Source organism: Mixophyes fleayi, chromosome 9 (genome assembly GCF_038048845.1).
Source record: "Mixophyes fleayi isolate aMixFle1 chromosome 9, aMixFle1.hap1, whole genome shotgun sequence".
NCBI classification, from domain to species: Eukaryota; Metazoa; Chordata; class Amphibia; order Anura; family Limnodynastidae; genus Mixophyes; species Mixophyes fleayi.
This window is the reverse complement of record NC_134410.1, coordinates 24078208-24104111: the sequence shown is the minus strand read 5'-3', so window position 1 is coordinate 24104111 and position 25904 is coordinate 24078208. Positions and strand designations below refer to the sequence as shown.

The 25904-nt window shown below is 38.6% G+C and overlaps 1 protein-coding gene across 4 annotated transcripts; it reads right to left on the bottom strand.

Moving 5' to 3' along the window:
* Positions 1 to 856: 856 nt before the first annotated feature.
* Positions 857 to 16117, bottom strand: LOC142102252 (cytochrome P450 2G1-like). Of its 4 annotated transcripts, XM_075186990.1 has the most exons (9): positions 15938 to 16117; positions 14463 to 14625; positions 13628 to 13777; positions 12844 to 13004; positions 11809 to 11985; positions 9604 to 9745; positions 7281 to 7468; positions 2895 to 3036; positions 857 to 1174 (listed from the first exon to the last, which is right to left on the bottom strand). In XM_075186990.1, the coding sequence occupies exons 1-9, from the start codon at positions 16115 to 16117 to the stop codon at positions 987 to 989; spliced, it is 1491 nt and encodes a 496-aa protein (XP_075043091.1). In that variant the 3' UTR covers positions 857 to 986. The 4 variants fall into 4 exon arrangements, with proteins under 4 accessions (XP_075043091.1, XP_075043092.1, XP_075043093.1 ...); XM_075186991.1 differs by lacking the exon at positions 11809 to 11985; XM_075186992.1 differs by lacking the exon at positions 14463 to 14625 and having other exon boundaries at positions 15928 to 16071.
* Positions 16118 to 25904: the final 9787 nt, after the last annotated feature.

Genomic DNA, 25904 nt, shown 5'->3' with positions numbered 1-25904 from the left:
TTGGGGTTATGAAGTGTTGACTCTTAGGGGAAGCACCATATTTGGCACTCGGGGTATATATTTGGCACTGTGGAGATGTCAGATGTTTGGCACTGTGGGACTATAATATGTTTGGCATTGGGGTACTACCATGTATTGGCAACTCGTAAGTACTGGAGGTACAATGTGCTGGTACTGGTAGGTACAAATATGTTTGCATGTATGATACTAGGCACTGTTGGTTACAAAAGTGTAGGCACTGGTTGTTACAATGTGTCCTTATGTGTGACAGTGAGGGGTATGAAGGGTACAAGTGGTCACATTGCAGGGAGTAATATAATATGTTGGCACTGCAGGCTATATTTCACCAGGCACTGGTCTCTATACTATTTTGCAACTGCTGGATATAATATTCAGGACCCTACGGTTTCAGTATAGTAGCATTGCTGGGTACTGTATGAAGTACTCTGCTGTGTTGCTGCAGCTGGATATAATATGTTGTGTGCTCTGGTTGAAGTCTTTCAAGTGCATTTTAGGGGCATAAAAGACTTCCTCATCTATTGTGCAGTAAGTACCATATGTTAAGCCCAAAAACATGTGCAATCTCATAAAAAACTCTGCACACTATTGTACTGCATCCAACTCATGGGAGGACTTGCAAATTTTAGACAAGGGGTAAGACTGGACTCGGCATCCTTTTCGGAAAATTTTAAATGAAACAAACTTGAGATGGCCCGCTGATGCAACCCACGGTAGCCCACTATGGGACTGGTCTGGGGGCCAGATGCCCCCCAGCCCAGCTAGCCCCTGATTCAACTGGATTTAGCGACCCTTCATGTTAAAAGAGGTCCTGACTATTTAAACCCTTTCAGCCCAATGGACTGTACATTGCAGACTTTTCAGCAACATGTAATCACAGTATACAAATTAATTTGTATCTAACTGCCCAGAACAAACCATATTTCAAGAAATGGATCATGATTATACTTTTCTTTCACATTTTTGAGTTATGCTACACGAGGTATAAATGACATCTGGTAATTTATGGGAACATTAGCGAATCCAGTCATTCGGGGGGCAATATCAGATTCTGTGAATTTTGTCTCTGAAGTTAGTGTGAAATTCTGCAGGATGGTTGTGAGGAAAAGAAACAGCTCCATGCGGGCCAGACCTTCTCCCAGGCAAATCCGCTTCCCTGAAATAGAGGGAACAACCGTAACGGTAACTCGCATGTTGGAATGTGAAATGAAAACAGGACATGTAGTGCATTAAGCAGCAGTGCACAGTTGTTATGGTTCATTATATCACTATAGTTGTGTAATATGAAGAATAATTAATGCAATTGTAATTGCATTTGTTTTACAGGGATTACCACACAGTTCATAAGGCAACAAAGTAGGCAAAGCAGTATCCATCTAAATTACAATGTTTTATTACTTTTCTCCCTGGAACCTCTCTGATCTATTTGCTCCTCACTGCAAAGCTAAACTAATTTTTTAAATATATTAACTAGGATTTCGTAGCTCAGAGGTATGAAAGGATCCCTGACAGACTTGGGGTTCAATTATTAAAGTCACGGATTGCACTGGGTTTAAAAGGAATAGTGAAATCTTTTACCAAGTTTTTCAGCCTGGGTAGGAAAGATCAGATAAACAAATATGACCTGATGCCAGTTGGATCTATGTCTGTTTAGGCTAGGTACACACTGGAGCTTTTTTGTCCCATCATCGCCCAAAACAGCTGATATACGACCAGTTGTTCGGATATTGGCTTAGTGTGTATAATTACACAATGGTCGAAAGTCGCTCCGAAGTGCTGATTGTTGGTTCATTTGGTTGGATGTACTGTTTAATAATCTCATTCTAATCATATTTCGTACATGTAGTGTGTATAAATTTCCGATCGATCCACAACCAACTGATGATAATTCCTTGAGCTGCGACTGCTTTGGGAGTGTGTGTATGTAAATTTCTTGTAGACTGTACTGACAAAGGTGTATAAAAACCTATAATATATGTTGTGTTCAGTGTTTCCTTGTAGCATGTTTGGCTAAGTAAACAATTGTCTGTCTTTGATTTCTCCTTCCGACCACTGAGTACCATGTTATTTAGCTAACAATAAAAATGAGCAAGAATTTAGGGTACAGTAGCATCTGGGGTCCTGAGGTCACTTGAAAGGCAGTTTAAACTTTCACTTCTCCTATATCCTTCGATAAATACCCTATGCTCCCCTAACAGTAGATCCTCCATCATGCTCAAGATGTATTTTCTCAAATTCGAAGACACATGGTTAAGGTCCCTCCCATGTGTATATCCTAATTGAAATGTCAGAGGGTCTTTGCCAAGGATTAAAAACAATCCCGCTTCCATCTGTAATTAGTTGATACTATTCAGACCTTTACAGACATCTCTGGAACCAACGTGTTGGAGGGGCCGAACAGGTCACAGAGAATTTCTTATTGTATTTAGCCCACATAATCCCTGGCAAAACTAAATCTTTTCTTTTGAGTGGAGTTGTCCTTTAAGGTGATACTTATTTATTTTTAAACTGTTTAATGTGTTTATTATTAGACATCTTTAATTATTGTATATAACTGACCATTGCAGATTAAGGGCTAGATTTACTAAGCTGCGGGTTTGAAAAAGTGGGGATGTTGCCTATAGCAACCAATCAGATTCTAGCTTTCATTTATTTAGTACTTTCTACAAAATGACAGCTAGAATCTGATTGGTTGCTATAGGCAACATCCCCACTTTTTCAAACCCGCAGTATTAGTAAATATAGCCTTAAGTATTTCTTTTGTGGGGCATCTTGGGTTTCTCAATTGTTTATGTATTAACTTTTCCAGCATGTCCTTGTGTGTTGGAAATGGACCCACTTTATTATTTTAGCTAATGAAGAAAGTTATGTTTTACCTGTGGAAAATGGCATGAAAGCATCATTCTTCTTAAAGCACCCAGACTCATCCAGAAAGTGTCCAGGGTTGAATTTGTCTGGTGTGGTGAACTGGTTGGGGTCTCGCAGGACAGAACACAGCAGAGGAAAAACATCAGTGCCCTGTATCCAGGAATGAGGAATGGAAAAATTAACAAAGCCGATGTATTATTAATATCCATCAATTCATAATATACAGTATGTTGCTTTAATAGATGAAACAAGCACTTCTCAATGCCACATCTGTTGTTTTTACAACTTGATATTATATGGTAACTTACATAACACATGTTTGTCTGGTCATTGTCTTATCATCAAGTGGGTCCTAAATATTTTGTCTGTGATCTATTATTATTAAGAAATTATATTGAAACTTTTTGGCATGAATGGATTTATATGTATACCCTGACCTCAGAGCATGGGAAAAATCTGGTTATACACCGATCAGCTACAACATTAAAACCGCTGACTACTGAAGTGAATAACATTGATTATCTTGTTACAAGTGAACAGTCAGTCCTTGAAGTTAATGTTTTGGAAGCAGGAAAAATAGGCAAGTGTAAAGATCTGAGTGACTTTGACAAGGGCCAAATTGTGATGGCGAGATGACTGGGTCAGAGCATCTCCAAGACTGCTCATCTTATGGGATGGGCAGTGGGAAAAGTTTTCAAAGGAACCAAAAGATTTCCAAGGAAGGACAACTGGAGAACCAGCACCAGGGCGATGGGTGTACAAGGTTAATTGATGCACATCGGGAGCAAACGCTAGCCCATCTGGTCCAGTCCCACTGAAGAGCTACTATAGGACAAGTTGATAAAGAATTTAATGCTGGTTATGAAAGAAAGGGGTCAGAACACAAAGTACATCACAGCTTGCTGCATATGGAACTGTTTAGCCGGTCAGAGTGCCCATGCTGACTCCTGTTTCTTGTGCATCATGTGGAATGCCTGGTACATGTGCACCGTTTACCAGGGGAAGAGATGGCACTAAGATGCACTATGGGGAAAAGGCAAGCCGGTGAAGGTAATGGGATATTTTGGGCAACGTTCTGCTGGGAAACCTGTGGTCCTAGCATTCATGTGGATGTTACTTTGCTACGTACCATTTACCTAAACATTGTTGCAGGGCAAGTGCAAGCCTTGATGGCAATGGTATTCCCTGATGGCAGTGGTCTCTTTCAGCAGGATAATACACCCTGCCACACTGCAAAGATTGTTCAGGAATGGTTTTAGGAACATGAGAAAGAGTTCAGGGTGTTGAATTGGCCTTCAAATTTCCCAGACCTTCATTAGATTGAACATTTGTGGGATGTGCTGGAAAGACAAGTCCGAGCCATGCAGGCCTCACTTTGCAACTTACAGGACTTAAAAGTCCTGGGGTTAAATGTGTTAACCTCCGGTTTCTTCAACCCCCGCGAGTTCGGCATCTTCGGCGCTTAAATTTAAAGCGGCGCTGCCTTGTAAAGGGAAGTTTACAAGGCAGTGCGGCTTTAAATTTAAGCGCCGAAAACGCCAAACTTGTGGGGGTTGAAGAAACCGGAGGTTAATACATTTACCCCCTGGTGTCAGATACCACAGGACAGCTTCAGAGGAGTCCATGCCTCGATGGGTCAGAGCTGTTGTGGGGGTACAAGAGAGACCTACACAATATTAGGCAGGGGGTTTTAATGTTGTGGCTGATTGGTGTTAATATAACTGCACAGCTGCTAAGAGCTCATTTGCGATGGGAGTTTTTAATGGATCTAGTCTAGCGGCGTGTATGAGGATTATTTTACTTTCTGAATACCAGTATTGTACAATAGAGAAGCCAGTGGTGCCAGCCAGGCGAGGAAATAAAGGAGGTTTAAGAAGATGGATTTTTTTATTTCTAATAAAGTAAGGGGGGTTTATGTATGTGTATTTATTTACATTTAACTCTGGTGCACAACAGGTCCCAGGGAGTCCTACCAGTCATGGATATGGTGGGTCTTTTAGTGCCAGCATACCCTGCCACTTTATTGTGGCCTGGGCATACTGGGATCTGCAGTGCACCATGGCCAAATAGCTAATTCTTATTTTCATTTATTAACCCACACCTACCGCACCAGGGGTGTGGCCATAGCCCTAGTGCTATCAGTACTGGGTTGGATACACCTAGTGAGGCAGACACGATTCCCCTAGGTAAATTCAGCCCCATGTTGACTGGTTTAGGACTGGTTTGGTACTATGGCAGGGGACCCCATGCTGCAGGTTTCCCTGCTGTAGTGCCACCAGTCTGGGCTGTCATAGCCTGGTGCTGGTATTGGCCATTGCGAGGTGAATCCCCCATACTTTTTGTCCTCCAGATTTTGCCAATACCAGATCCTGAAGGAGAAATAAATTTGTGTGTCATCTGCAGTGTCGGACTGGCCTGCCGGGGAGCCGGGGTATCCCCCGGGAGGCCCTGTTGCCTGATAACCCCGCCCTCTTTGTTGGTGAGGCAGAGCAGAGAATTACCGAGTTGCGGTCAGTCTACATATGAAACGGAGACTGTCAAACTAATCCCTGCCTACAGCCAGCACGTGAGAACACTTCCTGCTCCTGAGACAGAGAGAGGCAGAAATGCTTCACAGTGACACAGATCTCAGATTACTCCTTCTGCTGTAGTTGCAGGCGTCCTGTAGTCATAAAGTTGCCATCCTAACTGCAGTGTGAGTCCGTGTAATCAGTAAGTAATAAATCGTGCAAACTTCTCTAGAGCTCTCCACTGTGTGACCTCGGAGGGAGGGAGATAAATTAGAATGGCTTCATTGCAATATACGTCTTCAGTGCCTCTATAAAAGGATCCTATTGCAGCTGACCAATGAATGGATTCCTAATAAACTAGTAACCAAATTCACTGTTTATATCATGTTCCATGTTTATTTGTTTTCAATCAATTGTGGGACTCTATTCCCTATAGAAGCATATCTTAATCAGAATAAAACACATTCAGACAGTTAGGTCCTTATAGGATTGCATCTGCTATATGCTTTAATATTAATGTTTTGCTTTTGTCCTTTGTAGTGGCATTGGATTATTATTGAGTGTACATTTTGTGGGTAGATCATTTTTTAGAGTCCTGTTTTTATTTGCCAGTGTCTAGAGTGTAATTAGATTTATGTAATATTTTAAATGTGCATATATTTTTATGCTAATAATTTTGTGGTCTCCATAGTGCTTCATGGATATATTAATTTTTAGTCTATACCCTTATATTGTGGTTTTCATATGATGAATGGTTGATCTCTAGTACTGTAGTATAGCATTTGTTTTCTGTGTACACTATGAGGGGAGAGAACACTAACCACAAAGAATGGACAGCACACAAATAGCTGATGATGATTGATTGTATTCAATTCATCCCTCCCCTTTCCCTGTCTCCCCTGTTTCACACAGTGCCCTCCATGCTGCATTTGCTCCCCTTCACTTACTTTCCTATTGACTTCTTTCTTCTCTTCTGTCTTTTCCTTCGCGGCTCCTCACTGCAAATGTCCTCTTTTTCTTTATGGACCATACTAAGGTGCTATACGTTGTCCTCCATGGCCTGACCCCATCCCCTTTAATGACTGACCACAACCCCTCTTACAGTTGGCCACACCCCATTGTAGTGGGCCCCTACCGCTGCATTTCCCCCGGTGGGCCCTTCATGTCCCAGTCCGACACTGGTCATCTGCATAGAAATTCAAGAGGAGAGATAGAGACAGAAATAGCAGAAGGGATAGGACTAAGCCTTGGAATCAAGTGTATTGTACATAAATGGCCAGACCTTTTTGGTAGGGGTGATAGATAACATTATATTTGAGGAAACCATGAGAAGTATGTCATTTTCAACAATGATGTTCTAATTTGCAGAACGGTGGCTTAGTGATTAGCAGTTCTGCCTCACAGCACTGGGTCATGAGTTTGATTCCCAACCATGGCCTTAGCTGTGTGGAGTTTGTATGTTCTCTGCGTGCTTGCGTGGGTTTCATCCAGGTGCTCCAGTTTCCTCTCACGCTTCAAAACCATACTAGTAAGTTAATTGGCTGCTATCAAATTGACCTTAGTCTCTTTCTCTCCGTCTGTGTCTGTCTGTGTGTATGTTAGGGAATTTAGACTGTCCTCTCCAATGGGGCAGGCACTGAAGTGAGTGTGTTCTCTCTACAGCGTTGCAGAATTAGTGGCGCTATATAAATATCTAATGATGATAATTTCCATGGTTGCTTGCGATGTAATGTGTGAACAAGCTCTGTTTTTATTGTACAAAGTTCTAGCAGAACGAGAATGATGAACATTTTTAAATTAATATAGACAAATCAGTTTAGTATCACATAAAAAGCTTTGTATGAGTAGAGTTCTGTATGCAATATTTCAAACTATCCCACTTGCCTTTGGAATGGTGAATCCTCTGAATGTGGTGTCTTTGATGACCGTATGGGGGACATTTATTGGGATAACATCACTAAATCTCTGGATCTCATGGATGACAGCCTCCATGTACGGCATCTTGCTCCGGTCCTCAATATTTGGACTTCGGTTGTGGCCTATGACACAATCTATTTCCTTATGCATCTTTTCTAGAAGCATAAAAGTCAAGAATCAACTGTTTTAGCATCACTTTCATTTGGCTTTTTTGTGAATAGTTTGTTAACTATTCTTTAATTAAATCCAAAATTCACCCATAGTTATACATAATTAGTAAGGTTTAATAAAAGCATAGGTCTATCAAGTTCAACCTTAAATAAATTAATAATATTTGTGTTGATCCAGAGAAAGGCAGGACAAAAAAAACAGTGCAATAATTGCCAATTCAGTCTTAAGGGGGAAAATACATTTCTTCCTGGTCCTAAAAAATTGTCAATTAGGATTAGAGAGAAAATAATAGAACTGTATTAAAGGGTGAGTTTTGCAAGCCAACTAGCTAGCACCATTTTATAAACTAAAATATATCATATAAACTAAAATATTATTGTTGTGGAATAAAAGTTATATAATAATAATGAGCTATACAGTAATCTCTTAATAATTATATTGGACAAGTACAAAATAAATTTAAATAATAATTAGAGTCCATTTAAGCCTATTGTTTTTTAACAGCCTTCTATACTTTCTTTTCATACTGTAAATGATGTACATGGCGTCACTACAAAATATGAAACCACAGAAATGAACAGACAACATTATTTTCAGACACAGACGATGATGAGATATGGTAACAGGGCTTCAAATGACCAGAAAAATAAAACAATACTAAGCAAATTGCTTATATTTCTACAATTTGGAATTAAGTGATAAATTACTAAAATCAACACAACTTTCATAATTTCTGCTAGATGTTGGCATGTAATGATTTTACTCCTAAAGTCCTATTTTGTAATTATTCCAGTTCTGCCAATATTTTACTTTTGAAAACTCTTTCTGTTCTATTCATCAAGTTTCTTCACTACATCATAGTTTCAACACCCTCCTCTCAAAGGATTCGCTATTTAATAATCTACCTCCCATGATTTATTTAATATTATTCAAATAGAATGTTCCACCTCTCCAGTAGTGTAGCGAGGAGCTATGGTGACGGGAGAGCACCCTTGCTGAGTTGACTCATCCACCCTGTTTCTCTGTTGATACAAAGCACACCAGCCCCAAAGCATCAGCACGCCACCAATACTACCTGGTGTTAGATAAGGTTGCCCTTTTTCACCTCTTCTATTTGTTTGCTGAATAGAACTCTATGTTGTGTGCATCAATCAGATTCCAGAGATCAGCGCACCGAGACCAGACAGACAGGTGACCATGTGTTCACTGTACTTGGATGAGGTCACTGCCTTCTGTGCAGACAAGCTTTCGATGATAGCATTTGTCCAGACCTGCAAGCCCTTAGGTCGCACATCAGCGTAAAAGGTTTACTGCTAGAATACTGAGGCGATGTCCTGTATTGTACTATAACATATGATTTATGTTTATTGGTGTATTGCTTTTCGACTGGGCTGTGGCGCAGTAAATAGAGTTTTAGGAGTGCTAGGCCTCGCTCCTCCTCCAAACATCCCATACATTGTATAAAATGGATGTGGGGGAAACTAGTTACAGTGCCAGCATCAAGTGAATCAATGTAGGGAGGGATGATTGCTCCTGTACCCCCAACTTCTACTATGTAATGTAAGCAAAGTGGTGTGGAGAGCAGGACAGCACACAATAGCTTTGTCTCTGTCCTCCAATGAGGAGGAAGTGGGTTACTATTATATGCCATGGGCAGTGGGTCTGACCCACAGCTGAGCAGGACAATAGATTGCTGCAGATGACTTGCTGCTCCCAAGCGGGGGCATTTGACATGTGTGCTCACTGCACCTTTTCCTGTTAGCTTTCAGTTGTCATTGTCAACCATCTCCTCTCATATACAGCTGGTGCCCACAGGAACTACCTCTTCCGTGTCATTCACCCAATGCGTGGTGTATTATAAAAAAAAATATTAGTTTATGAGAAATAGCTTATAAAAAAATTATCAAAAGTCGAGTTATCCTTGAGTGCCCTCATGTGTGATTTACCAACAGGAGAACATCTTTATTACCAGCATACCAAGTCAATTGATTAAATAATAAATAAATAACATACAAGTCCGTCTACAACCATGGTCTGCTGCTAAGGGACAGAGTTGGGAAATGTTGAACTCTGTCTACAAAACATTGCAGATGACTTGCAAAACTATTGCTCAGCTTACCTTGTATCTCTGGGTATTTCAGAAGTATAAGGAACCCGTGTCTTAATGTTGTACTGACCGTCTCTGTTCCAGCAAAGAATAAGTTGAGAACAGTCACCAGCAAGTTCTTTATGTTAAATTCAGAAGTGGGGTCTTCATTGTCCTGACAACCAAACAGTAATAGTAAAATGGTAAAAAAAATACCAGGAGTTATCTTACACAGTTTTCCTATATTTAAGAAATTAAGAAATCTACATTTCAAAAACTAAAGATACAAGGGAAAAAGCTACCACCGTTTCACTGAGAAGTGCTGCCAAGAACCACTATGTCAAATATAAATATTTTGCAATGTTAACTTTAAAAAACTAAGATGTTTGGATATCACATATATGTTTTCAAAGTTTCAAAATTTGATTAAGTGTCAGTGGATGTATTTTTAAAAAAAAAAACAAAAAAAACAAAACAGTAAAATATTGCACATAGCAAAATAGCCACCTAGAGCAAACATTTACCAGTCAGACCAACACTATGATCCTAACAAATGTAAGGGTAGAATTGGCTGGTTGTGAAAATTATATTAATTCAGAAGAATTTAGTAAGTAGCTCATTGAACCCCCTCCCCCCATATTTACATTATTCTTTTGTGTGCCAGATAATTTTAATACGTTTATTTTTTTCCCCAAACAATTTTCATACATAGTTTGAATCTGTCACAATATCATGTAATAGTTATTTGTAGGTTTGTTACCATAACATGTAATAATTATTTGAAGGTATTAAATGATTAATTCATTTCTCACAAGTGACTAACCTTCTTGAAGGCTAAGGGGTAAATTTACAAAATCTTCTAAAAAGAAAAAGTGGAGCTGTTGCTTATTTCAGCCAATCATATTCTATCTATCATTTATTTAGCACATTCTAGAACACTGAAGGACAACATGAAGAAGCCAGAGTGCCGCAGGAGTTGCTGTTCTAGAAAATGATATCTAAAATGTGATTGGTTGCTATGAGCAACACTTCCACTTTTCCTTTATAGAATGTTTAGTAAATCTCCTAAGTGTTGTCACTTCCATTAATCTCCTATATGTTTTCCAGGCCATTTAAGAAAAAATAATCATTATCTTTAGAAATGATGTTAATCAACATGTGATCTATATCATATGTTCCCCACCAAGAGCCACCCATAAATAAAAATATTCATTTTCCTTAGAGTTCAAATACATAAAATATTTTTTTTTAAAAAAAAAATTCTATCTGCACTCCATTTGCCTGAGTGGGAACTGCAAAGGAGAGGGGCATCTATACTCGCTCAGCTTGTTTTAAACAGACAGATCAGGAAGAGGAGAGCGGTGTAAGCCGTGGGTCTATTAGACTCATTGGGGACGTGGCACATCTGGTGAATGAAGCATAGAAGTTAGGATGCTTTTCTGTGTATTTTATCTTTTATATCTCATTAAACTCCACCGAAAACTATGCTTTTAGATAATTTGAGGTGGAGGTTTATTTTATGTAACTCTAAATATCATTGAAGTCTTTGTTTATAAATAATATTTTTAAATAATGAAAAAAAAATGTTGATTTTTTTCCATTACAAACATCTCTGTACTCAGAGTTCAAAGTTCCCCTTTGGCAGCTCTTTTATCACCCAAAAAAATGTTTGATCATGTGCAAACCAGGTCAACCATAATCAAATATGGCTGAAAATATTAACGTTTCTCGATTTTTTTTAAAAAAAAAAATAATTTAATCAATGAAAAAAGTTTCAAAATTCAGTAGAATTTTCAAATTCTCGTATAGATTCAGTGAACCAGTTCGAGCATGTATAATAATAATAATAATAATAATAATAAAAAAGTGATCCAGGGCTTTTGTACTTATTTGGGAAGAAAAAAAAGCCCACATTTTTTAGAACTGGCTTTAAGTTCTCAGTATTTGAGAACTGTATAGCACCATGTCTCATGTTCCGTATTCAAGGATGTTTTATAAAACTATATTCACAATTCATGTTTATTGTTACATTGTCATTACCATGTTAACTTCTTCTTTATTTAAAACAGCTTATATTGTTCATCTAGCCTAATTTCCTGTAACTAGCTTTGTGCACCGCAATATGTAAGCCCTTATTATCGGCATAGTACTTGCACTTTTTAACAATTTTTTTTTTATTTCAGACATTATTCACTGCCTTAAAAAACTGACATAATTAGTTAAAGAGGTTAAAACCACCTGTTGCATTTTGGTGATGAAACAATCAATATAATCTCTGGGTGAACTTGGGTCCAATGTTGCCTGGTTCATCTTGATTCTCTTGGACACAAATTCCAGCATTGTCTCAAGGATGGGATTGATTTTTTGGTGTGGTCCGGGAATGTATTCCATAATTTTAGGAATAATTTCCTGCAGCTAAACAGAAACAATCTTCAGCAATTTATACAATTCTCTGTAGAGCTAATGCTCCAGGTAAAACACAAAGAAATAATAACAAATTATTAAAGGCCATTTAAGTTTTTTTCATTAAGACTTCAAGAGAAATGTTAAAATTCTAGAGGGTGAGGTTATAAGGGGTCTCAGTTCCAGACCATAATAATCCTGAACAGGATTTCCTGCACAGATTCATGTAGAGGTTAATACATGTTCCTCGACCACAGGCGAAGTTACTCAGATATGGACTTAACTCAATTGAACTTTGTTTATCTATATTTAATTTGAAAGAGAACACACACCAGGGCAGGAGTAAATATTTTATAGTTATAATGGTGAGAAAACCAACCATACAAAAAATATGCCTAATGTAATGTATTTTCTACACGCTCCATTGTCTACCACAACCGGATATACTAGACACTCTTTTCTTTAATGTATCCAAGATCCCTATTTCTGAAGTGTTAAAGATCACATATCATATACACAAATGGATGTTTCCATTTTGTGTGCTAAACCATTTTCATGAGAATATGTGAAAACACAGCTTATCAATTCACTGGAAAAAATTACACCACTAAGGCACATCATGGCTAATATTTAGGAGGCATGAGCAATATTCATGGGGCACTATTTCCTACGAAGACTGCATTCTCAATCTCGTTCTCGTTCAACCAACTAACGGCTTCCCCAACTTTGTGTAGGCCACAGATGCTGCCCTGATAGTCTGTGTGCTCTAAATTCCAAGCAACATACAAAGACAGGAGTTTGCTAAGATTCATTTTGCCAGTATACTTAATCCCTCACAGTAAATATCACCAAATCCCTGAATTATTGTACCTGCCCCCAGGTGGAGCTCATCAGTTGGAAAGTTTCATTAAACAAGTTAAGCAGCTTCAGAAATTTCAAGTCTTCATACTCAAAGCGATTCCCAAAGACAATGGAGCAGATGACATTGGAGACAGCTTGACCAAGGATATTCCTTGGGTCTGTGGGCTTTTCTGTTGGTAAAATTTATGATAAATGAATGTCATGGTACCATTTATAGGCACGCACATAATTCTCCAGCAACAATCTAAGTCAGGACAATGGGCCACTTCAGACAAAGGAACAAATCTTGAAATTTATAAGAATATGACATCATATATAAATGGTTACAGAACTAACTATCTTCTGTTGATTTTGAGCTACCATATTAACCTTTGCTTTCTACTACTGGGGCCCTCCTGCCACAAACATCCAATCACATGACACCCCTCCCCAGCAACATTATGCATGAGGTTTAACATCTCACTTTTATGTAACACTTTATGAAGAATATAAAAATTGCAATAAAGTTTAAGTTCACTCCTCACTATACACAATGGAAGCAGCCATTATGGGAGCTGAAATCAATATCCATGAGCTGCGGCCAATGAATTTATTAGAGACCAGTGACATCATTAAGTCACAAGAGCGCGTAACATTACTCAGCATTCATTATTGAATAGATAAGCTGCAATGTCATAAATACAGGTTCAGATCATAAATAGATGCTGTCAATGTATTTAGGAGACAGGTGCACTTGATATGATAGCATATTGAATACTCATACTTGGTACTATAAATACAATTGAACACATACGTTTGTAGTTTCTGATCTCCTCCACTAAGCACTGGGCTTCTTCCTGGATCCTTTCCTCAATGCTTCTCTTCCCCATGCCAAAATTCCTTAGAGTGGTAAGGGAGAAGCGACGGAGTTGTTTCCAACGATCCCCATTACTAAACACAACTCCTGTAAGACAAAGCAAGGGACTAATTATCACATAGCACGGAATGCTGTAATAAATACTGTATTGGAATTCTATTTCCTTGTAATTCATTTTTGTTATTCTAATTTTATTGCAGTGATTAGTGGACAGGTGACCTGGTTTGGATATTTTACAATGTTGCCTATTTGCATGGCCTAAACAATTTTGTGGAATGAAACGTCACATTGTTGCTTTAGCCAATGTGTAACATAACATTTTTAATTAGTAAAGGAAATAATTTCTGGGGGTTGGAATATTCTGAATGGATGATTAACTGCTTCAGTTGTGCTCTTAATTTGCTATTTGGGTTTCCAGGGCCTAGGTTAAGCGAATGAATTATGGTAATTATAGGGTATAAACCATTTGTGAATGCATGGGAGCAAATTTGTTTTTCTCTGTTTTGTCGATGGTCTTAGAAATTTCTGTGAGCTAAAAGTATATCTCATTTTTATGATGTCATGCAATTAGCATGTTGCATTTAAGACCATGTAATGAAAGGGGGGACAGCATTCAGTGCTGACCCTGATCTATAAATATAAGAGCAATCCAAGATGTAATTTGCTCTCCAATGTCAGCCTTTATTCATAAATGCAAAATACAATTCTAATAGATTTCTTAAAGACTATTATAGAAATATTTTTAAAAAAATAATTCTAAAATATTTCCCACCAAACCCATCAAAGATTTTGTCCACCGAAGCCATCCTCCCTCTGCCACTGAACTCCTCTCCTTGGTCTATGAGGGCCTCTTTCACTGCCAGATAGCCACTGAGGATAATCACTGGACGTTGTCCAAAGTAGAGCGTGTACACAGGACCATACTGAGCCCCCATCTGCGCGGAGAAAAGATTTGGGAGTTGAGGTGTATGAGATGAGAAACAAATGTCTCTCACAATCAACCTCTAGGCTTATGAGCCAAAATGACACATTGACAATAATTATATATTTAAGATAATTTTGAATCTAGAAGTAATTATCTGCATCCTGTGATTAACTGATCTATTTGCCATCTTTCTTTTGTATTGTATATATTAAAGGTGTGCATCCCACAGTCCTACTCTCTAACAATTTTATACATCTAATGAAAATATTTAGAGATGACTGTATATAATACATTTTCTACGAAATCCACTTACACTGCTCACCTTGTGCAGTTTGCCAGATGTGTGGGTCCCCAAAAGTCTCCAAGGGGCATATTCAATTATCCAACATTTTAAAGTACTACGACACCACAACATAGCAGATCTCTCCTTTCCCCTCTATAGGGGGTGAAGAGAAATCCCCGACGTTACATCACCGTGGAGTGCCTTTGCGATCGGTCCAGAGGCAATCCACGGCTAATAGAATATGCCCCAATAGTCTATTACAGGTCTTCTGTATATTACTATAACTTACAAATGGGAAGGACAAAGGAGAGGGACATCAATCACATGACTGTATGTTTAAATAAGGTGAGTAGCAGTAGTATAGAGTGTCAGTGCTGGACCATTGAGGTAAGTAATAATGAAAATTTACTATTCACTTTGTGAACTATTCACAATAGTGGACTTAAGTTTTCAGTGGAGTTCCCTTTTATTTTTTTAATTCACAATTGACCTTACCTCTTTCTTTACATGCTGCAATATTTAACATCCACACCACTAAAAGAGATTAAAAATAATGCAACTGTGCACAATTAGTTCAATTCATTGCTGTAGCTACTGCTAATATAATGTTTTAGGACCTAACTGCTAAAACTTCAACAGTGAGTTATGATTTATTCACATTAGTGTTCATTAGGAAAGCTTGTGTATTATAAGGAATAAACACTTCCAAGTGTAAATTATTACGGATATTGGAAGTTCCCTTGAATTTCTGTGACTTGTATAAAATATCTGGGCAGCACATTGGCAGGTTAGGTAGAATAATTAGCTGGTGACAAAATTAACCTTGCGTAAGTCTGTGTCTTGGTGTTTGTGTGTGTATGAATTTAGAGTGTAAGCTCCATTGGGCAAAGACGGATTTGCATGACTAATAATCTCTATAGATCTCTGTATTATTTACAAGAGAGGGGAAGCGACTGTATTATCATAAATATAATTGTCATCCATGATCATTTTTACATCATTATTTTCTGAAGCTGTAGATATTAAAACTAAAACTAACCTGAATAAGTGATTTCACCATTTCCCCCCTCTTGATTTGAAGCAAGTTTCCAATCACAGGGAGTGGGGTCGGTCCCGGGGGCAAGTTCCTTCTCCTGTACATTTTATCCCATGTTGAGTAGATGAAAAAGCAGGAGATGGCCAGAACGAGCAGAAGGGTCTCCAATCCTGTCAGATCCATGTTCTTCTCGATAGATCGCACGCTTGCTGACATATCTATTATATATAGAGAACTTGATACTCTTGAATTGTATGAGCCATTATTCACAGTAGTTTAAATTTCATTACATAACAATTTGTGTTTATTGTACATTTTGCTTATAGAATTGTTATGTAATGAAAGAAAATATGTCAGCAGAATACTCAGCTCATATCAGATATCAGCAATCATTTATTTTAATCCATAATCCTAATCCATATTATATATGACTATCCCATACACTGAAACCTAAAGCAAAACCCTATTTATTTTATTTTGTTCTCCTTCCCAGCTGTACAAGCTGAGATGATATTTATTAAAGCTTGCGTGGAGTTTTTCCTTTGTTTACTTTGAATAAATAATCCATTATAATGCTCTTTATTAGCTGTGGTATGTATTAGATGTTACATAATACACTGGACAGTAACTGGCCTGAACCTTAGGAGCTTGTGGAACATTATTAAATGTAGTTTTGCCATCAGGAAATTCACAATAATCTCAGTCTGCAATAGTGGGTTTCATCTACTATTGGGAGCACAATGTGTGCAAACCTAGGAATGCATATAGGTAACAATTTTATCTGCTTTATGTTTGCACAGAATTAGACTTGATGTTAGGTACACACAGCGCCTCATGTAGTGTTGGATGCACACTTATAATACGTGATGCAAAATGGCGCATTTATGTGTTTACTCTGAGTTGCACAGAGAGGCCAGAACTGGATCTAAAAAAAATAAAAACTTTATTTAAACAATTGGTGACAACAAGGAATTGCACGGTTCATGTGATCAGCATTGTTCTAAAGGGTGTGGCATGATTTTATTATAGTCATATGCCCGACACTCTTTAGTCCTACATAAAAAATCCGAACGCTAACACCGACATGAGGGACACAGTACATTTCTGACCTGAGCAAAGGCCACCAGTTGAAAATGACGTCAGTTGAAAAAGCTATTGGGACATTTGCAGTTTTAAACTGGCAATACACAGACCCAGCTTTTGATGGTAACATTAACCCTATCCCTAACCCTTATACAAACCCTAATCCTAACCTTAACACTGATCCTATGCCTAATTGTAACCCTAATGTTATCCCTAAACGTAAACATACTTCATACATTAGATTACATTACGGCGGTTCAGTGCATTGCTGCTTTAACAGCGGAAATGTCACAGTCTCGTTTTGAAGTGACGTTACATTGAACAGTAGCTCTTTGCTCAGGTGTGAAATATGGTGTGTCTGTATAATGGTAAGTCAGTCTCTCTCTCATGTCAATGTGTTAGCGTTCAAATTTTTTATGTCAGTCTAAACATTGTCGGTATTTTCATTATCGGTAAAGTGACTATCACCGGTTCTAAAAAGTTCTAATAGTTCATTGCTTATAACAGAATAGTACGGCCTCCTCCATAAGTCAATATATGTATATTTATAACAAGATAAAAACAGTTTTGACTGTAGTCATACTTGGATTTAGCGTTAGCAAAAAGGAGGAATAGCATGTTTAATGAGAACAATAAGTGATTCTAGGGTAGAGCTATAAGGCTTATAATAACCAGCAGAAAACAGTTACAATGTAGGAGTCTAGTACTAGTTTTTATCAGCCAATTAAGAAGCAAGCCTTTGTAAACTGACTTACTGATGAGGAAATTATTGGGCTATAAGATAACTTTATATTCAGAAACATATACAGCATTTCAGTTCTTAAAAGAGAAATAATTAATTTAAAATATACAGATATACACTATATAGACAAAAGTATACAGACGCTTGACCGTTACACCTTCAGGGACTTTAATGACATTGTATTCAAATACATATACATTAATATGGAGTTGGTCCCCTTTTGCAGTGTTAAGAGCTTCCACTCTTCTTGGAAGTCTTTCCACAAGAAGTTGGAATGTTTCTATGGGATTTTGTGCCCATTCATACTGTAGAGCATTTATGAGGTCAGGCACTGATGTTGGACGAGAAGGCCTGGCTCGCAATCTCCGTTCCAGTTCATCCCAAAGGTTTTGATGGGGTTGAGGTCAGGGCTCTGTGCGGGCCAGTGGAGTTCTCATCAAACCATGTCTTTGTAGTTCTTACTTTGTGCCCTTGGACACAGTTATGTTGGAATAGAAAAGGGCCTTCCACAAAGTTGGAAGCATAGTATTGTCTAAAATGTCTTGGTATGCTGAAGCATTAAGATTGCCCTTCACTGGAGATAAGGGGCCTGGCCCAAACCCTGAAAAACAACCCCATACCATTATCCCTCCTCGACCAAACTTCACAGTTGGCATAATGCAGTCAGGCAGATAACGTTCTCCAGTCATCCTCCAAACCCAGATTCGCCCTCATTTTGACTACCAGAGAAGCGTGATTTGTCACTCCACAGAACACGTTTCCACTGCTCCACAGTCCAGTGTCGGTGTGCTTTACACCACTCCATCCGATGCTTGGCATTGGTCTTGGTGCTGTTGCTCGGCCATGAAAACCCATTCCATTAAGCTCCCGTCGCACAGTTTTTGTGCTTACATTAATGCCAGAGGAAGTCCAGTACTTTTCAGCTATGGAATCAGCAGAGCGTTGGCGGCTTTTACGCAGCATGCACCTTAGCAGTCGTTGACCCCACTAATTTTACGTGGTCTTCCGCTTCGAGTTGCTGTTGTTCCTAAACGCTTCCACTTTCTAAAAATATCACTTACAGTTGACCGTGGAATATTCAGCAGGGATGAATTTTCACGAACTGTCTTATTGCACATGTGGCATCCTATCACAGTATAACGTTGGAAGTCACTGAGCTCTTCGACCCATTTTGTATCAAAAATGTTTGCAAATGGAGACTTCATGGCTAGGAGCTTGACTTTATACACCTCTGGCCAGGCGCGGGCTGGGAGAGGGAAGCCCGGGTGCACACGGGCGGCCGCATCGCATGAAAAGGGATGCTGCTGTGTCATTGATGATGCGGCCGCATCCCCTGTCATGTGATGCGGCCGCCTGTGCGCTGACGCGGCCGCATCTGATGCCGCGGGGGAAGTATTGTATTTTGCATCTGGGGGCGGCCGGCCGGCCTACCCCCCGGCCCGAGTAGCGGTCTGAGTGAGCGGCCCCCCTGCCCCTCGGGCCAGCCCGCCCCTGCCTCTGGCAACGGGTCTGATTGAAACACCCCAATTTAATAATTAACAGGTGTGGGCAAAAACTTTTGTCCATATAGTGTGTGTGTGTGTGTGTGTGTGTGTGTGTGTGTGTGTGTGTGTGTGTGTGTGTGTGTGTATATATATATATATATATATATATATATATACATATACAAGTTGACCCGTGCATGATACTCATGCATTCTAGTCAAATCAAGCTACTTAAGGTGTTAAAAAGGTTCTTGTCATGCATTTGGGGCTAGGCCCGGCCTCCTCAGGGGAAAAGCATTACTTCGTAAGCGCCCTTTTTTAACGTGGTTTTGTCCACATGTCACCACCTCATTATTCTTCTCCATCGCAACATCCTTAATCTCCATCGTCTTACTGTTCTAAAACCTCTCGATACACAACGTTTCTGCTAAACACCTTATCGCTGTGCTCAATCAGTCTTCCTTGAAGGGCAGTATTCATAACCTGCACTTTCACATCACTGCTTCTCCGTACTCGTGAAAATGTGACATACAATTGTCCATGACCAAACACAGGCTCTGGTAAATAAATACCCACACAGTCAAGTGTTTGACCCTGTGATTTGTTAATGGTGATAGCAAATGCCACCTTCAAAGGGAACTGTCGCCGTCTTAGCTTAAACGGCAGCCCTGTTTTAGCCTTTACTACCCCTCCCACGGGGGGAAGGGGGGATGATGGAAGTTAACTGACTTCACTATTATAATTGTTTTGTCAAATAATGTCAGTATACCAAATTTCAGGTCAATTGGATAAGCCGTTTCTGAGAAAGTAGTTTTTTCCACACACACACACACACACACACACACACACACACACACACACACACACACTCACTAACACACGCCGCTAGGCTTATATATACACACACATACACATATATATATACACATATATATATACATAAATACATATGTGGCTAAAAAAAATATAATATTAATATTATAAAAATTAAAATGTAATAATTATGGACAGATGGCAAGCAATATTGAACAATTTAATTTGGAAATACTGGTCATTGAGGTTTTTTCAGACCCTTATCATAGAGATAAATCTCCCAGCTATCAATGCCAGTTGTATACCACCCTATGGACATATTGGCACCTCCCCCAAGAAGCCTGAGTTTATCGTGGATGAAACACGCAGGAAAACTTTAGACACTCTCTGACACATAACACTAAGCCTGCTCTCTGGCTCACATAGCCTTCTTCCTGTATCTGCTAAAAACTGAGAGCTCTGCACAGATCTAGTGCTGACGGCTGCAGAGGTGAAGTCTGGGGATCGCAATCCAGGCTACTATCCAGGAAGCTGCCCAAGAGCCATAAACGCAAGTACTTTACATCACACTCACCGGGATCAATGGTTGGGACGGGTCAGCTGCAATTGCTGCCTCCAAAAGAATCTTTATCCCATGGTTTCCCTGTTTAAAACCTGCTATAATTGTTCTTTATCCATTAGCGGACAATCTAGTTACATTAATTGTCTGCTTAAACCTTTTTGTGCACTTAAAAGCTCACATTGGAGCTGATGCTGAGTTGGGTGTACGCCTGTTTGTTTAACATAAAATACACACTCAGCATATGAGCGTAAATATCCTGTTTCTATGCACTTTTTTCATATATGCGCCCAACTTTGCATCTCTTCTGTTATGTCTAACTCATACTTGTGTTCTGTACATAGGAAAGCAAGTCAGTAAATGCTAAGAACAAGCAAACCTGGATCATTAAAGAAGCCCATCAATGTTATATCTTTGTTAGTCAGATCTAGCATAATGTTATCATGTATTAAATGAGATACACAAGTACAATCATAGCCCTATAACAATTCTTTCCAGGAACTCATAATTTTACCAGATTTATGCAAAAATGAAATGTAATCTCCATTAGTTGCTTACAGTATGCTGTCATATTTCTGTGATAGACTACTCATATTATCCAGAACAATATAGTTCTTGTGAGGGAAATAATTGTGCAGCCGTCTGTCAGCGAAAGTTGAGATTGAACAATTCATGTATTACATTAGGTCTCCCAAAAATTTGGCAAAAAAAAAAGAAACGCCAAGGACATCAGCTTCAAAAAACACTTTCTTGTAGCTGTCAGTTAAAAAAAATGTTTACAGAAGGCTATATCCACTCTTTTTCGAGATGAATCAGGAATCTTTATCCTGGGGAAATAAACACTCAAAGTTAACATGCACCTGTAATACAGGTTTCAAATATCTTACAAAAATCTGAAAGCCTGGGTGAAGCTTAATTCCAATGTACAGTTATTTGCATTCACCATTCTAGCGAAAAACAGCTGGAAAACTGATATCATCTTTCTCTGTTTTGTAGCACTTGCTATTTTACCAGAGGCATAATGCAAACTAGCTGTTAGGAGGTGCTGTCTTGTTGGTTGTTCAATTTCATGGGATCTTTCAGATTCAAAGTTAAACACTTTATACAATTCGATAATGTTGAAAAGCTGCATAGGCGTAGGGTGGGTCTAGCCATATAGGGCCTGAGTCATTATGTAAAGTAAGGCAAAATAAAGGAGCAACTATTCTCAGAGACAAACCATGTTACAATGCAAGGGGTGCAAAGTAGTTTATTATTTTGCACATAAGTTAAATACTGGCAGTTTTTTCTTCTGGCACACAAATACTTCATAGCTTTATTTTTACACTGAAATTTAAAGCTGATCTAGGACATGCCCTACCCCAACTATAAATCTGTCCCCACATTTTAAATTTACCTTCTCCTCCACTGCAACATGGTTTTGCCCAGGTGCAAAGTTACTCCTTTTTATGCTTTGTTCTCCTTAATAACTCAAGCCCATAGTGTTCTTCTCTTACCTTGCACAAATCAACATAAAGATTTGTATTAATGTATTAGTGCTACTAGCATGGTAGAAACTATAAATATAGTTTTCTGAAGCTGGAACACTGGCATTTTACAGTTAATACCCTACACTTTGTTGCCACCTAAAATGTGGCACCTGAGACTACTGCCAAAGTTTGCCTAGTTATAGGCATGTGTTATCAAGGGAGCACTGAGCATGAGCTCTCTAGTACATGGCATATCCTCACACTTATAAATATTCATGAATACAGTACATGACCAAAATGCACACATTCATGCAAAAAGCTGAATCTACAAGAAATCAAATGGCCGGAACTAGAGATGCTTGAACCAACAGCGCGTTGTTTGTAGAGCTGGTTTGTCAAATTCTTAAAGAAAATTAGCTTGAATTTTTAATTATTTTTTTTTTTTAGCTAAATTCAAGAAAACCAGGCATGTTCGGCGATGTTCAAGCCAGTTCGGGCAGTTTGATTCAGTCTGTACATGATCTAAGCTGTTTCGCACATGTGTAATCTGGCTTGAACATATTCCAGCTTAAATTGATACTTGTTAATGTTTTATTTGTGAAGGGTGAACCTCAAATTAAAAAAAAACATGATAGTTATTTTTTGACTATTACAAATATTATTTATGATTTCATTTTTTTTTATAAAAACAATAATTTTAGCATGAACACATATTTAAATTTCACTCATTTTCAGGTTGTACAGCTAACAACTTTGTGGCCATGAAAAATGTGACATTTGATTGACTTTTGAATCTGTTTTAAGCATCTCTAACTATAATAAATAATACATTTATATATTTATTTATGTGTGCGTTTGTTGATGGACTTATTTAGCTAAGCATGAAAACTACAATTATTTCATGTATATTATTCAGCTCAGTAATAACGAGCCTCTCATAGATATTGTGGCAAAATGAGCCATTCCCCAAGACAGTTCAGGCTGAAGAGGGAGTATGACAGGCTGCAATGTAGAAGTCAGTCTTACACATACTTACCAACCTTCTGTTGGTCAAATCCAGGAGCCTGCGAAAGAGGTGGGCGTAACGGGGGGGACTCCAAATTGGCGTCATTTTGGACCCGCCCCCATGACGTGATGACGCAAAATGATTCACCGGGAATCGCGGCGTTTGGGACTTAATTCTGCCCACTTCACTAGGAAGTGGGCAGAATTATCCAGATGCGGGAGATTGCCACACTCGCCCGGGAGCCCGGGAGACTCTCGCAAAATGCGGGAGTCTCCCAGACATTCCGGGAGAGTTGGCAAGTATGGTCTTACACTGACATACAGAGTGTAAACAGATGGAAGTATTATGATTAATAGCTGATTAGCTTAGTGCTTGAGTTGGAAGTTAGGTATTTAAGTGTGTGCTTTTGTTGGGGATGGGGCGACTGTTGCCTAACTAATGGCCGGTGACAAGACAGCGTTGCTGTGTTAGTCAGTGCTAGGGCTGCAAGTGTGTTTTGTCTTTTGTCTTTTATGGAAAAGTAGGTTCATATTTTTTGCTATCCTGACAAATTAAAAGTACAATAGTGTACCAACACATCTCTGTCCTGTCAAATACCTTAGTGTGTTTATCACAATATATTTACTTGCCCTTTAAAACATGAGATTGTCTCATTACGTAAGGAAATAATCTGGCAACAGGTGATTTTAATCTTGTACTTTGTTCTGATCTGAACAAACAATTATACAAGAAATAAATATGATACAGATCATGTAATGGGAGTTCACAGACTCTCCAAACTCGGCACGGCCCAATATGGCAAACCTCCCTTAATATGTCACATGAGCCTAAAGTGTATTATCTGCAAAGTGAAATTGAGCCAAGGAATAAAATAAACTGATATGAAACCAACTTCTTTCAAAATTCACAAATTCACAGTGATTGACAAACTTGAAAGTAGAAACTTTGGTACTTGGTAATTATAGGGACGCCAGTGTAGTTCGCCAGTGCTATGCTGCTTCTTTCATTTCTACTGCTGTTTAAAATCTCTTGCTGCCTGACTCAAGCTATTAAATCATTTTTCGAGCATATGGCGAACCCACACACGACCCAGCATTGCTTGCCCCCCCCCAACTCCCGGGTCTATAGAGGCCACACCACCTGCAGTGGTTGTAGTTCCGCAACAACACTTTTGAAACAGTGCTAGAAGTACTCAGTATTAATTATATAAACATTATTGTTATACTCATACTTACCAAGTTTTTCCAGTTGGTGTCCGGCAGCCTCTCGGTGGCAGGTGGGCGTGCGGGGCTCCAAAATCGCGTCATTTTGGCCCCGCCCCGTGATGTAATGACGCAAATTCCCGGAGAATCGCAGCATTTTGGCCCTAATTCGGGCACATGTGGGAGATTCCCACCCAAAATGCGGGAGTCTCCCTGACATTCCGGGAGAGTTGGCAAGTTTGGTTATACTACATAATTTGCATCTTCTAATGCTTTAGTGCTACACATGCAGAAGGCCACCAGGAAACATAGGTGATAGCACATCTGAATGGCATCAATAGGCAGATGGATTTAATTTGATACACTCTAGTGAAAATCACATAATATTTTGAAGTCATTTGTCAAAAAATTTAGCTCTGGTTCACAGCTTACATAGCAACATCTGACAAAAAGATCTAAAAACACTGAAGCAGCAAACTTTGTAAAAACCAATACATGTGTCATTCTCAAAACTTTTGTGCAAGACTGTAATAAAAGACTTTTTAAAAATTTGGAATACATCATAAAATAATACCAGAACACTAATTCCACTTATTATTAATATTAACATTCCCATGCTGCATAAATATAAAAAATGAATTTATATAACAAAGTAATTATTACAGAAATACTAAAGTGAGTAGCTTGGCGTATTTATTGCCTTTTTATTATAATTTTTCAGTGTATAAATGATGTCTATAGGCACAGAAAAGTGCAAAAATAGTAGCACTTGATCAGAAAATGCACACATATCCCATAAATCTAGGCTCAGATAATGCATTTGCGTTGTGCTCTTACACACTTGTAGTTCCTTAAAAGACCTTTAATGTCCGTGGCAGAGAAAGAAACTGGAGCTGGCTTCTTAGTGGTATTCTCTTTTATTATACTAAAAGTTTTAGCAGATAAGAATGATACATATTCAACATTTGATCATTTACTAAATCCTTTTTCTAAGCTTCTCACTGTACAAGGAAATATTTTACACACTGTGAAAGTTAAATAATTGGATTAAGTAAACGAAATTAATTAATATTGTTTTACAGTGCACTTGTGATTAGTACGCCACATGTTATGACGCAATCTCATGGATTAATAACACACACATTCACATTCGCACTTACACTTGTAAATAATATACATTTATTAAGGTCCCAATCCACATTTATTTATTAGTAAAATGTGTTAGAGATTATTTATACATAGATAAAGCTATAGTAAAAGTATTAATGGTTCAGGTCCAATAAAAGGTAAAGAGTTTGGTCTCATTTTAAAGCTTATTTCATCAGCATTAACCTGGCTTCGACAGAGTAGAAATCGCATCTAGCGGTCACAAGTTATGAACAATATGAGATCAATACTCAAAAGTACTTTGTTTGGTGGGTTAGTTTCAACTGGTTATTCGGTGGGAAGACATGTAGACAACAGTTGGGGGAAGTTGACCCCCACCCTTTATGGAAGAACAAATGAACTGACCTATGACCAGCAGACAACTGAAACATCGTTAACCCTGGGCCAATGAAGACCTCTCTAAGTGTTACCTGTGTACATAGTGACATCATCATTATTTTTTGTT

What these genes read in the sequence shown, in the direction of transcription:
- LOC142102252 (XM_075186990.1), bottom strand. Translation starts at nt 16,117, where the DNA reads ATGGATCTGACAGGATTGGAGACCCTTCTGCTCGTTCTGGCCATCTCC. An exon ending in TGAGCTCCACCTGGGGGCAG is followed by an intron (nt 11,986 to 12,843) that starts GTACAATAATTC and finishes GTTTCTGTTTAG; the next exon opens with CTGCAGGAAATTATTCCTAA. An exon ending in TTTCATGCCATTTTCCACAG is followed by an intron (nt 1,175 to 2,894) that starts GTAAAACATAAC and finishes CCTCTATTTCAG; the next exon opens with GGAAGCGGATTTGCCTGGGA.